This window comes from Seriola dumerili, unplaced genomic scaffold, assembly GCF_002260705.1.
Source record: "Seriola dumerili isolate Sdu_G_001 unplaced genomic scaffold, Sdu_1.0 BDQW01000025.1, whole genome shotgun sequence".
NCBI classification, from domain to species: Eukaryota; Metazoa; Chordata; class Actinopteri; order Carangiformes; family Carangidae; genus Seriola; species Seriola dumerili.
In genome coordinates, this window is record NW_019174280.1 from 7,235,922 (window position 1) to 7,249,272 (window position 13,351).

The 13,351-nt window shown below is 41.2% G+C and overlaps 3 protein-coding genes across 4 annotated transcripts in view; 1 reads left to right on the plus strand and 2 right to left on the minus strand.

The window, feature by feature from the left end:
* The first annotated feature begins 3,425 nt into the window (after positions 1 to 3,425).
* irak1bp1 (interleukin 1 receptor associated kinase 1 binding protein 1) lies at positions 3,426 to 5,382 on the plus strand. Its single transcript, XM_022770336.1, has 4 exons — positions 3,426 to 3,700; positions 4,678 to 4,759; positions 4,878 to 5,008; positions 5,098 to 5,382. The coding sequence occupies exons 1-4, from the start codon at positions 3,426 to 3,428 to the stop codon at positions 5,357 to 5,359; spliced, it is 750 nt and encodes a 249-aa protein (XP_022626057.1). The 3' UTR covers positions 5,360 to 5,382.
* Positions 5,383 to 5,409: 27 nt separating this feature from the next.
* Positions 5,410 to 8,486, minus strand: LOC111240352. 2 transcript variants are annotated; one of them, XM_022770338.1, is made up of 8 exons: positions 8,414 to 8,486; positions 8,218 to 8,288; positions 7,760 to 7,901; positions 7,382 to 7,468; positions 7,107 to 7,201; positions 6,359 to 6,519; positions 6,082 to 6,198; positions 5,410 to 5,987 (listed from the first exon to the last, which is right to left on the minus strand). In XM_022770338.1, the coding sequence occupies exons 3-8, from the start codon at positions 7,882 to 7,884 to the stop codon at positions 5,877 to 5,879; spliced, it is 696 nt and encodes a 231-aa protein (XP_022626059.1). In that variant the 5' UTR covers positions 7,885 to 7,901; positions 8,218 to 8,288; positions 8,414 to 8,486; the 3' UTR covers positions 5,410 to 5,876. The 2 variants fall into 2 exon arrangements, with proteins under 2 accessions (XP_022626059.1, XP_022626058.1); XM_022770337.1 differs by lacking the exon at positions 8,414 to 8,486 and having other exon boundaries at positions 8,218 to 8,384.
* A 316-nt stretch (positions 8,487 to 8,802) lies between these two features.
* Positions 8,803 to 13,351, minus strand: part of phip (pleckstrin homology domain interacting protein) — a 41,228-nt gene continuing 36,679 nt past the window's right edge. The window contains exon 39 of the mRNA XM_022765297.1: positions 8,803 to 13,230. Coding sequence (XP_022621018.1) covers positions 12,521 to 13,230 — 710 coding nt within the window. The 3' untranslated portion in view covers positions 8,803 to 12,520. The remainder of the gene's footprint in view (positions 13,231 to 13,351) is intronic.

The following is a 13,351-nucleotide window of genomic DNA, read 5'->3' on the forward strand; positions in this document are numbered from 1 at the left end:
ATAATAATAATGCTTTTTTTTCTTTTTTAAAAAATAGGTAATTTCAAAAGTATCTACACTTTTGGACTGAAGACTCTGTTGTATCTAGAATCCTGTACTAATCCATCATTTCTTGTGTACTGCCATTTTGCTATTTTATTACCATTATACTGTGCTGCCACCTGCTGAAGAAACAGAGATAGGCTTGACCTAAATGATATTTGGAATATATTGTGTTCCCAATTCCTTCAGCTTTGACATTAGAGCGACAAAAATCTGTCAGAATGGCACAGCAGATGTTTATAACAGGTGTTGCTATATAAGAAACAAAATTATGTTAGCTGATGATATACCTAGAGGTTAAATCTTGATAAATTTAAGTTACTGCCTCATCAAAACCATTTTTATTAAGCCTTTATAGTGCATTATGGGATGTTGCTATTCTCTGCAATGCCTAAACTCCATCTTCTTTTGTGTATGTGTTTTTATTGTGTCTTTTATCAAGGAGGACTAAGAGTACTTTTGTTGTTGATGCAAAATAGAAACCCGGTGAAGAGCCGGACACAAGACCCAAAAATTGGCTCATTTGAACTAAAGGAAACTATTTCCTCCATACACCCTCTGAATACTCAGCTAAAAAGGCTGTTATTTCAAATACATCATTAATATATGGTAAAACAAACTGCTGGATAGTGTTTTGTCCTTTATACAGAATCTAATCAACAGAGTGTAGTGAGACTACCTAACATAACAATTTGGTCACTTTGAGGACCACGCCACAAACGACACATACAAATGTACTGTACAAAACTCAAGGTTGACATCAGCCTTACTTATAAACTTGTCGACTCAAAATCCATTGGAGAGCATGTAGCATTTAGACCAAACAATCATTAAAACAAAAACACAACTGCACCCAGGTAAAGAACTTTTTCACAGCAGACATTTTAACTTTTCAGAGAAATAATTAATGTCATAACTCAGTAAACATACATAGCTAGTGTTACCTTCAAACTGGAAATGCACCTGTTGTGTATTTGTTACACTTGTGTGCCAGTGTTTGTTTGTGTTTTGCTAGCTAGCTACGCTCGCTTGTCTGGCCGTTTTAGCTAACAGCTGAGGAAAAAACTAATGAATGAAGTCAATAACTTGTGCCATCAAAAGTCAAAATTTACCCGAAATTTCATGTCTTGAGCCGGAGAGCAGATGTTTCACCAATGGCGGAACTATGGTCAATTATAAAAGCAGGCAAACCATAGTACGTCCGAGAGGCTAACGTGGGCCTCTTCAATACACTGTGAATAGTGAGAGTTTCACGCATGCGTAATGACTGGTGCGATTAGAATAACAAATCACAGGTGTGGTAAGCAGGCCTTGAATAGAGACAGTCGCGTCATATCCGTTCACTCTAATGGACCGTTTTTTTTTCATGGAGCGTCTCAGTAATTCCCGGAAGTTAGCAGGAAATGTCAGCAGCGCAGCGGAGTTGCAACAGAATATATCGTCTCTGATGCACGTTTAACAGGTAAAACCTTGCAGGTTTGTCACACTGTATGACTGTTGGTGGAAAGCTAACATGTCAGACTGGGTGGGTGGAGATTCACCTGTCAGAGGACAGTGGGGCGAGGTTGCTTAGGGGAGTTTACAAAAGCACTGGGTATGCACAACCAACATCCCTTTGCTCGAGACTATGGTGCCACACCAGTAAGTTGCTGGAAACTGATGTCCTTTGTTTGATATTATTTATTGTTTATTTCTTTCAAATTATGTTTACCTTCAATTAATCATTGCAGAATTTCCTGAACAAAATAAATGGTTAAACGGCTTTTGGATCCATGTGTTTAATGTGCACACCAAGCATAAGTCTCTTTATAGTCTTTTTACAATTATATTTGTAGCAACTCTCATGACCAGAAATTAGTCACCCGGTTGGGTGTGGGAGATAGACCTTGTTTGTGACGTGCTTCAATAAATGTCCAGGCAAGTTATTGTATTTAATATTTCGGTCACACAGTGCATATTGCTAAATTATATACACCATCCATATTATTTAATCCAATCACCACACATCATTCACATCATACCCTGAAAATGTGAATCTAGTTACAGCTAGAGGTGACATGAAAGAGAGAGTAGTCTATGTGGAAAGATGGCTGCACAAACAGAAGGACAAAAATTAAAAACTGAGTTCTGTACTGATCCAGGCAGAAGAGCACCTGGAGAATGATACGCTCCAGGATCAGGGGGAAAAGTCCCATCTCTTCAAGTCATGTGAACAATATCCCCCAGAAGGAGAGAGAGTGGAAAGCCAGAAGGAAAGACATGATGAATAGAACTGTCCATCTGGAGCTTCTGATGGAAGACCTCCAGAAAAAGCCTAAAAAGCTTTCCCTCTGGAAAAGATTGTTTTTTCACTTCAACAAAGACAGCAAGACAGTTTTCTATCTCTTGGTGTGACTGTGCAGTTTCAGTGTTGTACAAATGTAGTTTAACTATTTCCTCCAATCTTTGTTTTTTCATTTTGTTTCATAAAAGATTAATAAACTAAATGTTGCTTATGAGACGAGGGACAGGGAACCCTGTCAATAATTTCCCACTCTGTAATGAATGAACTAAACAATGCAGAAGCAATACAGTGGTACATATTTGTTTGTTTGTTTTAGAACTAATAGCACTGCTACAACCTAATGTAAAGTACAGTTCACTGTGTTTCTCTTTAAAACTGTTCAGGCACAACATTCATCATAACCATCTTTTGAGCACATTTCCCTGTTTGATCTCCTCCATTGAGGCATGAGAAGACACATCTTTAAGATTCCAGCTGGGTCTATCTGATATCTTGTTGATGCTGGATTTCTTCACACTGCCTGATACAGATTTTCAGTCATTGAAGGATATGCCAATTAATTAAAGTTTAATGAAATGTGAAACAGCTTTGGGTTATTATAAATAGCCTACAAATTTAATTCTAAAGAAGCTATATGCCTGATGCAATTGGCAGAAATATTGTAAAGCATGAGCGAAAAACCAAACAGCCAATTACTGTTTATGACTAATTGAATTAATATAGACTTGAGGAACATTTTCTGCTGTATCAATCTGCCAGTGTGGTTGAGAAGCAAAATCGGTTGCTGAGTGGTGTCCTGTGCACCCTCTTCCTGTGCAGGTTTGATGTCCTGTCTATTCTGAATAAGAACTGTGTTTCCTAAAAACAACACAAATATTAATACTGGCTAATAATAATAATAAGCAGGCCAATATGGATGACAGGTAAAAAGTTTTATTGCATCATATAAAATCAATGTTAATTGTGCACTTTAATTTCTTACTCAAAACCTCTATATTGTAGTCCTCTGTAGTCCATTGGCGGAACTAGCCTACAAATCCCGACGTGCATTTCGCCTATTGCCATAGCAGCGGGAAATTGGTTTGAGTCGGTCTCAATCATGGACAGCCCGAGTCGAGTGTTTGCTGCAGTACTACCGGTTTCGGGTCGTGAGTTCAACGGTAATGAAAGGGAGCAGGGGCTGGAAGTACGAACAGTTAACCGACAGGGTCCCGGCAACCGTGTAAGGGAGGTCCAGGTCACGGGAACGGCGGAGGTTTGTTGCCCGGCGGACCAAGTGTCTGTTCGGGTCACTGTGGGTAACAGCAAGGAGTCAGTCGACGAGGTGACCAACAGCGTTTCACGGCGACTCGAGTACATTATACAGTCTGTCAGGTGAAAACACACACAGCGGTTTACACTAGCACGAGCAGAGTAAACGTTTTGGGTGGAACAGTAAGATTAGCTTAACGTTAGCTAGCTGCTACATGTAGTGTCCATAGAGGCAACACTTCTGTCCACTGTGACTGTGTTATGCGTTTGTTGTGGTATATGGTATGGTTCTGTATCCATTCACCAAACAGTAGACTGGTGTTCTCACTGCAGTAGTCGTAGCCAGTGGTTGAAGTATTGGTAGCAGTGGTACTTCAGTGTAAACAATACAACTGTAAGTAGAACTCTCACACATGAAGTACTTATACAGAAGCAGTAGATACAAAAGGATTCATCAGTCTTCAGAAGAACCATTTGAGTATTATGTTTTCTGTTATCAATATTGTTGCATGTAAACAGCATTTCGATGTTGTATTTGGTTGTGGCAAAGCTAATTTTACTGTGGGGTTGTTTAATCTCTATCAATGCATCATATATCATGAGTTGATCATATATTTTGTATGTAAAGTACGTCAGAACAATAATAATAATAATAATCTGTCAATAATACGCAAAAATGCAAATCGTACAATATTTCCGTCTGAATTGTATGTGAAGTACAAGTTCCTCAAAATTGCAAAAGTGCTGTAATTGAGTAAATGTACTTTCCACCGCTGGTAGTACTACTACGGAGTAGAACCCTCCTCAATAATAGGTGTTCACTGAAGCATTACAGTGCCTCTAATGTATTTCTAGTAGTAGGAGTAGTAGTTACTCAAGTACTGGAGTAATAGTGGTAATTGATGAGCAAATTATTTAAGAATTGTTGCTGTTTAAGGGTAAATGGGCAGGCAGTCCAGTTAGTTTGTAGTATGGTGTATGCTCACTTCTTATTATGTGAAATATGTAATTATTTAATTTTGATGTGCAGTAGCTTATTTTTTTCACCTTGTTCTTTATTATTGCAATCAGTGTATGATAATATTTTATATTCTGCTTAGACAGCATGGTATCAGTGACAAGGACACCTCAGTGAGGAGGCTTCTCCACCGAGAGGCAGACCTATATCACATGGATGCAGAGGTGGAGTATTTGGACACTAAAGACTCAAATGTGTTATGATGCTGTGAATCTTTCATTGACCCTACAGAATAAATGTATGTTGAATTGTATCTGACAGTTAAGGAAAATACTTCCATAGGTCGTGGTCACTTTTTCAGATTTTGAGAAGATGGAGCGAGTATGTGGTGTCTTACTGGAAAAGCTGGACAAAAGTGTCTGTGTGGGGACACCACAGTTTTACCACAGTGCAGAATGTCTGAGTCAGCTGAGGTAGGAAAAAAGTTAGCACACCTTTCATCAGCACTGTGAAGTCATAGCTGGACAAACTTGTAACTAGTGTACATTTGTGTGTGTTTTAGGAGGCGAGTGTGTGTGTCAGCAGTTGAAAATGCTCAACAGAAGGCCTGCGAAGTCAGTCAGCTCCTTGGACAAAGTCTGGGACCCCCCCTACTGGTCAGAGAGGAGGAGACAAAGGAGTGGAGGAATGAAGATGAGGAGTATGGAAGCACAGGGCAGGGCGCAGCATCCCTGTCTCACCTCCCCTTTATACCCAAAATCACTGCCTCCTCACGGGTGTCTGTCTCCTTCAGTCTCAGAGACAGAAGCAGGAAAAAACTCTAAAGACATTTGTCATTGGCACATGAAACCAAAGAGCCGATTGTCACAATTTTGAACATTTTATTGCATAGCTGTGGCTGATCAAAAGTGCAGTTTTTCAAGTTTTTTTTTCTTTTTGGACCTTAGCTACCAGTCATGTCAAAACTATAAACATTTTCAAAGAAATTTTGTCATTTCCAGCATTCCCTCTTATCATGTAACATGCCAACCATTCAAGTCTGATTCAAATTCAACATTTTTAGACACATTATATTAAAATACTGTATATTTATACATCTCAAAGAAATAAAGTGTTCATTAGAGCTTGATTACAAGATTTCTTTCATATGTCCCAGTATTAACAGTCTCCAAATCCCCAACTGACACCCTCATATTGAGATCCAGCAAGGAGGGATTTGATGATCCTCTTGATCTGTACAAAGCTTGGCACTTATGACAACCACGTCAGTACTTGAACACAGAACACCACAGAAGGAAGAAAATGAAATTGTCAGTTCGATGGATCTTTCAGACCGAGCAGTCAGGCATCATCGATCTCATCTTCAGGAAAGAGCTCTCTAAGCCAGGGCTGCATGATGAACCGCTCCCCATTGAAATGAGTGAAGTAATTCTCCAAGGTGGGAATGTCCGGCTAGAAACATCCAACAGTGAGTCCAGGAGTGTGCGTGCGTGTGTGTGTGTGCGTGCGTGCGTGTGCGTGCGTGTTGCAATTATCCAGTACTTACCCTCATCCCAGTGATGCGCTCTAGTTGTGTCTGAGGCAGATATGCAACTAACAGAGAGGACGGTCCAGGCCCGCTGAACAGTACTTTGTAATGAGGCGTCTTCTCTGCTGTGATGCCCTACAACACCACACACACACACACCACACACACACACACACACACACACACAGTCCCAAAACTCTGTGAACTGGCTAATTTTTAGGTTCCCAACACAAACACACTGGCTGCATTGTGACACAGACCTTTAGTGAAGAGAGGAATAGTTGTGGCTGCTAACCTCAGAGCTGGAATACATCCTGTTAACCCACTCTTGAGGGGCTCGCAATTCAGAGTCCCAGCTCACCACCACCCCGACCATATGGCCCTTCCTCTCCATCACCACTTCTCCAACTCGTAGAAACACATACGGAGGACGGGGGGTGCGCACTGTCTTGGATGCTGCAGGAATGAGGAAAAATAAGAAAATCATGTGAGATAAATTTGACTTGCGCTGCTTTCAGTGAAACCACAGGATATGTACTATCTTACAGATGTGAGAACTTTTCACTTGAATATGAGCACTGAAAGAACACTCAATTTTCTTGCAGTCAGGGTGTCATTGCATCAGATTCAACTTTTTCATGGCGTATATGACCAAATAAGTTGTTTTTTTTTCTATTTACAACTGAAAAATACATGACATATTTCAATTAAGTTTCACCAATTCAGAATATTTGTGAGCGTTAAGACTTAAAGTTCATTTAATTTTGTACTTGCTGAAGGGTTTAAGTGAGGCATGTGACAAGGACAAAATAATCTAAACATAGAAATGGCAGAGTAATGGGAGATATGGGGACACAAGATTGAAATACAGATAAAAAATTTTTAAGTTAATTCCTGTCATTCTTAAAAATACTTGATATGTCAGGTGAAATTTCACTTTTGGACTACAAGATAAAACGCTCCATGTAATTAATCTCAGATTCTTTCTGAATATCTCTACTGACCCAAACTTTCCAAGTTTAGATATGTATATGGACACAAACCTCCAAAGAAGCCATGATCGTTGTCATAAAGCATGGTCTCTACAGGAGGCAACATGTCTGCCACTTCGTCTCCCTGTCCCAAGCCAACCAGAGACCTTTAGAAAGCAAAAATATTGTCAGTCTTGACATAAAAATGAGTTGTGGGTTTGTTTCTGTTCCTTTTCTGAAGTGTTCCTACAAGAACTTGAAACATTAGAGGTCACTTTTAAAGTGACAGAATTCAAGCTTGAAAGAAAAGCATTATGCAAATGAATACAGAGACTCCAAACCCTCACATGACATAAGACATCTGCTGATTTGCCCACTCCATCCATGCAGTGCCATTGAGGTATGTGCTCCACTCTCTCCAAATTCTGAGCAACCTGAAATACCAAGGTTAATCGTTAAATTGAGACAAAAACACACTGCACAATTCCTTAATGGACTTTCTTATCATCACTGTATTACTATAGGGACTCAGTAATGCTGAGGTTTGGTTACCCAGTGTAGAGTCTGAGGCATATGGATGGATTTTCCAGGACGTCCATCAATTTTCAAAACATTTTTCCCAACTCCATACATGTTTTTTCTTTCACATACAAAGTGGTGGCACCGTAAACTGACGCATATATGAAAAATAAATTTTCTTTTTTATGCATTTCTACCCCACCTACCGTGTAGTCGCGTGGTAGCGCTGCGCCACGCTGGAGCCGCTCCACCGGGAGATGAAGTACTGCGCGGGCACAGCGGAGAGCAGCAGCACGAGCTGCAGCACCGCAGGGCCTGTGAGCTGAGGCATGACTGCGCAGCTGTCACCTGGGGACGGAAACGCGCGTCAGGTGGATTTAGCAGGTGCGGGACCCGAAAGCTAAATCAGTCCAAAGTAGATGTGTAAGACATGTCTAAATGAGCCTTTAAGTTGCGGTACAGCGCTCCGTCCATTGTGAACGACACTTCTGGACAATACGTCGTTATTAGTTTTTTTTATTGACATGCTTAATGTTAATATTGTTCAACCTCACGTTATGGGAAGTTAAACCCTGTTAAACGACAAATGCCACAACAGAAAGTTAAAGGAAATGCAAGTTGAACAAAACAATTGTCAAAGCGCATGAGTAATTATGATTCTTACCTCGTATTAAAATCCAAAGTATTTCCTGCAACTATCTGCCACACATTGCGTCTGAGGGAGTCTGTTTGCGCCTGGAAACCAGAACAAAGTCAGACGGTTTCACTTCTGTTGTATTTACATAAACCACTCTTTCGTCCATGCCGCTGCCACCTGTGTATTTACATTTTTTGTCAAAATTGCCAAACTGGTAGTCTACCCAATCACTGAAGCCCACGGATGAACCGGCGGACCTTTAGCGGCTCGCCACGTCAGGAAAGAGCCGAGCCTGCGAGCTCCGGGCGGGGAAGTTGTTTTGACGCAGTTACGCTTTGGCGACACGAGGTGGGAGAGTTGCTCATTAATGCAACATTGCTATAATGTGTGAGTCGTCTTATTTTTAACAGGTTGTATTTTAGTACTACAGTATTTTATTTACTTTAGCAAGCAAAGCAAATAATTGCAAAAAGTGCTTTTATTAAAAAACAAAAACAAATTAAACCTTTAATTTGATTTTTTTTTTTTTAAACTGTCAACAACTTGTTGCTTTGAAATTACCCAAAAATGAACAGGAAGTAAAAGTGGATATGGAAACACAACTGTTTATTTACTTAAAATATTGGTATTAACTAACAGGACAGCAGTACTCCCCTACACATACATTCTAGCTTTATGCTTCTTTTTTGCATTAATTCTTTTATATATAAAAAGTATCCAAACTAACAAAGACATCCTCTTCAATCAGTTCACGTGACCCCTTTCCCCTTCCCTTCCCGCTCTGTTCTTTCCCCCATCCCACCTCCCATTAAAACTTAAAAACATCCCAAAATGCTTCCCAGTGGCTCACATGCAGCCACTTCACACACACATTGTGACCTTTAACCTCTGACTTCCAATGCTGTGATGCCTGGTCAGAGGCCACAAACAGCACAACTCTGCCACACATTAGCACAGGCCTGTGGTAAATGAATGCATGTGTCCTTTAGCATCAAAATGCAGCACGGGTCTCGTAAAGTAAGAGGGCTGATCTGATCTGCTGAGTCAAGGTGGAAAGCACTGATAGCTAAAACTCGTGAGGTCCACTCTGTGAAGCACTACAGACAGATGTGACTGATGTGTGTTTGAAAAGATAAGAATAAATTAATGTACCAATTCTGGATTATGACCAGTAACTTGCTTTTAAGGCCCCTTTGAAATGATTAGAGGTTGTATATTATCACTAACATGGTTAATGTAACCTGACCAGCAAAACTCAATCAGCTCTTTTACTTCGACAGATTTGAAAAAGACTGTTGATTAAAAGGAGGTGGTAGCAGACTAAACAAGTCTGATGTCCACTTTCAACCGATAAATGCATTCCTCCTATTAATTGGGAATACAATGGCTCCTATATGTAGCAGGCCAAAGATGCCGTTGGGAAAAAAATCATCCCTAATTCAAAATGGCTAGATCCTTGTCAATATCCTGCAAACATTTTGGATTCTCAAGCATTGTGTGTTTTTAGCTGGCTCGTGTAAACATGTTTAAAAGTGAGCTCGTATTTCAGGTTTGAGAAATCTGGGTGTAAAATTTTGCTTCCAGAATCTGTGCATATATGTAAATATGATTATTGGTGAATGCAATAGAAAAAAATCCAGAACCTTAATGTGCCTATGAAGAGTTTATAGATCAATTTTATGAATGAAAGTCATAAACGAACACTTACAACCAACAAAATTGCTGCCCACAAAATGAATACATTTATGGGCAAAAATCAATAACTTCCTATTTTGAACAAAAGAACCCCAATAATAAGATTTACTTTGATGTCAACAGTCACTTATGCAACTCAGTTTGGGATAAAACTCTTCATATACACAATATAAACTAAGCATTTGTGAAAGTGACAGAAAGAATTGTAAATTGTGTCCTCAGAAAACTGCAGCAGAGTATGACACCTTTCCAACAGTATGACTCCACAGATCTGGCCACTGAAACACTGTCCTATATGGCAGGGACACAGACAGAAAACATTTGACACATTATATGTGACAGAGTTCAACACACTCACTGTGGAGACTGTAAAACTAAGCTAAAATAAACACATTCAAAAGCCATGTCCTAAAACTTCAGTGCCCAAAGACAGAATTTGGCATTGAGTTATCCTTAACAGAAAAACAAGGAAAACAAAAACAATGATAAGCAGATGAGATATATGTCGATTAATATGTGACAAGGAAGACCTATGAAATGAATCAGGTGTATATAGATGCTACCATTCAGTTCTCCCCAGTCAACCCCACAAGTGTCAGATTTTGGCATTCACTTGCTCTGTGCTGGGGTAAAAAAAAAAAAAACAGAAATATGACAAAAGTGGAGACCGCCATCTTTTATAAATTCAGTCCTCTAGGTGTGTGTGTACAGAGAGAGAGAGTGACATAATGTTTGTCTCCTGTCAGATTTGTAATTTTTCTGTCCTCTCTCTCTTTCCAAAGCCTTCCATATAAGCCTGTCAGGTCCAGTCCAGTCCCCGGAGTCCAGTTCTCTGAACCCAGCGATAAGCGGAACCAGGAAGTCCAAAAAAACAAAATAAAAGGCCCCAAAAGGAGAAACTGAGGATATTATGCCAGAGTAGCAAAGGCACACAATCAGAAAGATGAATGTAGACTAGTCTCTCTCTTTCTCTCTCTCTCTCTCTCTTCGCTTAGCGTCCAAATTCTGTCCGAACCAGTTTGATCTGGCTCCATCCTGTTTACTTCAGGCATGAGAAAGTGCTAGAACATGCGAGACAGAATTGTGTGTGTGTAGGTGGGTGTGCGGGCGTGTGTGCGTGTGCGCATGTGTATGGTCACCATAGAAACATATCAACATTTAAAAAGTTCATTTTTATATGTTAACAATTTTAAAATACACAGGGTTACTCCCTACGACTGCATTGATAACCGGTCTGTGGTAAGTGCATCTCAAAGCTAGTCACCCAAAGCTCCACTCGCTGTACCTTAGGTATAAACTGACGATAGGTTGGTTATAGGATAATATATTGACATGAATAATGGTATGCTTACAACAACAGTAAATCTTTTTTTCAACTGCTATAAATACATTTCTTTGAGAGGTTTCACAACGATCAAACTGTATGCCACTGTTTGTACGCTGAAAGTGAACGACACGCTCTATTGTGTTGTAAAAACACACACGCTCCTTCAGTTACACACACTCTCATAGTCACAACATGATTTCGTACACATACAGGCACATGTACTTTTCAGGGCAGAGGCCAAGCACGCTTATACACACATGCACGCACACACACACACGCCAAAGACATAAAGGCACAAGGTATTGCTAATGTTGAGGACGCATTGAAACATGATCTATCTAAACATATAAATGACCCCTTTCACCCGACAGCTTCTAACAAAAAAAAAAAGAAAAAAAGATGCTTCCTCTTTCTAATTAACATGCAAAACAAGACCACACACACACACACACACCCACACACTCCTACGCACATCAATAGTAAACAAACCCCACTGATCTACAGTACCTACATTAGGTACACCATTTGGTATTTTAGCGCAGACAGACACGCTCAGGTCAGCCAATGTGTAAGACTTCCAAAACAGAGAGCCGATCATTACGTACAAATCTTAGAAAAAGCTAAGAGAGGGTTGTATAAAAAAAGAACAGGAACAATGAAGAGAGGGGCAAAAGATGTTGTCAGGCCAGCGGTCTGTAGTCCATCACAGACCTAATAATTTCAGCTCAGTGGGTGTCTTTGACCAACCCAGCAGAGGCATTTGAAAAGTTCAGAAATAGTAAGAGCAAGATAAGATGCATCCAGCTCTCATTGTGACTTTTTCAAGTACTAAAACTCTGTTCAACTACTGTTTTGCCCAGTCTGACACCAACAATGTTTAAGGTCAGACAAGGGTGAAGAGTGGTTCAATGGACAAGAGCAAGTCACAAGACCACCGACGCAGGAGTCAGAAAGCGTCCATCGGATCCAACATGGACCAATAATGTAAGAGGAGTTGGAACGAATGAACATGCGTTGTCTGAAAGCCACCCGTTGCCGTAGTGATGTGCTTACTGGGCTGAGAGGAAGGAGGGTTGGACAGGTAACTGCGCTGTTGTGACTCTCCATAGCCACAGCTTCAAATAGCAGCAGATGAACTGGCAGCTACCCAGATGCACACACACATCCACGCACACAAATGCATATAAGCACGACTTCCTCAACCCCCTACTCCTCCAACGCATAAATTAAGAAATCTTAATCTCTCAAGATTTCTTTTCTGCCAGGGCAGTCAGCCTCCTCTTCCTCACATCCTGCGTTTCTGTTCTGTTACCAGCCTATAAGGTTGGCTTTGGCCTTTTCTGTCAGCTTGCGGACACGCCCCTTAGAGGAGGTGCCAAAGGTGATTGATGAGTCCTCAAACAGCAGCTGCCTCTGCTCCTCCTCAGAGTCCTCTTCCATGTACCAGGCTGACCGTCGCCCCTGGTTACGTGTGCGCATGGACCCTCCTGCACCGTCCCCTGCCTCCTCCTTTGGAGACTCCTTGCGATTGGATCGTTGAGGAGCAGTCTGTGGAGGAGGGGTGACCTCTTCATTGCCTCTCCTGCTGCTCCTCCTCAGCGGCGAGGGCTCAGGTGACTCAGCAGGAGGGGTGGATTCATCAGTTCTTACCACTCGTGGCCGGCCACGGCGTCTAGGCGTCAATGCCACGCCAGAGTCCGACATCACAGATGTTTCCTGCGCAGAAGATGTCCCACCTTCGTCGCCTGTGGATTGGTCGAGGTCATCATCAGGGGTGGAGCTCCTGCGGTTACTGCTCCTTCTCATCTCCTCCAGTTCCTGCTTGCTCTTCCTGCCTCTTTTCTTGCCAGGAGGGCGACCCCGGGGTCTGGAAGGGCTCGCCGGAGTCGTGACTTCCGGAGGACTCACTGGTGGGTCCGTTTTGGATTTCCGCCCTCGTCTCCCCACGCCCAGGGTCATATGACTACTGTGGCCATTCAGGTGGACAGTGCTCTGAGATGAAGGGCTGACCGGAGAGCCTGAGAGGGAGGCAATTTATTCAAATGACAAAATATCAGTAGCAGGCAGGTGACATTAAATACTTAATTTACACCATTAACCATAAACATAAGCATCACAGCTAAATGACACCATCTCTTA

What these genes read in the sequence shown, in the direction of transcription:
- irak1bp1 (XM_022770336.1), top strand. Translation starts at nt 3,426, where the DNA reads ATGGACAGCCCGAGTCGAGTGTTTGCTGCAGTACTACCGGTTTCGGGT. An exon ending in TACATTATACAGTCTGTCAG is followed by an intron (nt 3,701 to 4,677) that starts GTGAAAACACAC and finishes TATTCTGCTTAG; the next exon opens with ACAGCATGGTATCAGTGACA. An exon ending in GAATGTCTGAGTCAGCTGAG is followed by an intron (nt 5,009 to 5,097) that starts GTAGGAAAAAAG and finishes TGTGTGTTTTAG; the next exon opens with GAGGCGAGTGTGTGTGTCAG.
- LOC111240352 (XM_022770338.1), bottom strand. Translation starts at nt 7,884, where the DNA reads ATGCCTCAGCTCACAGGCCCTGCGGTGCTGCAGCTCGTGCTGCTGCTC. An exon ending in CGCTACCACGCGACTACACG is followed by an intron (nt 7,469 to 7,759) that starts GTAGGTGGGGTA and finishes TTGGTATTTCAG; the next exon opens with GTTGCTCAGAATTTGGAGAG. An exon ending in GGATGTATTCCAGCTCTGAG is followed by an intron (nt 6,199 to 6,358) that starts GTTAGCAGCCAC and finishes GTGGTGTTGTAG; the next exon opens with GGCATCACAGCAGAGAAGAC.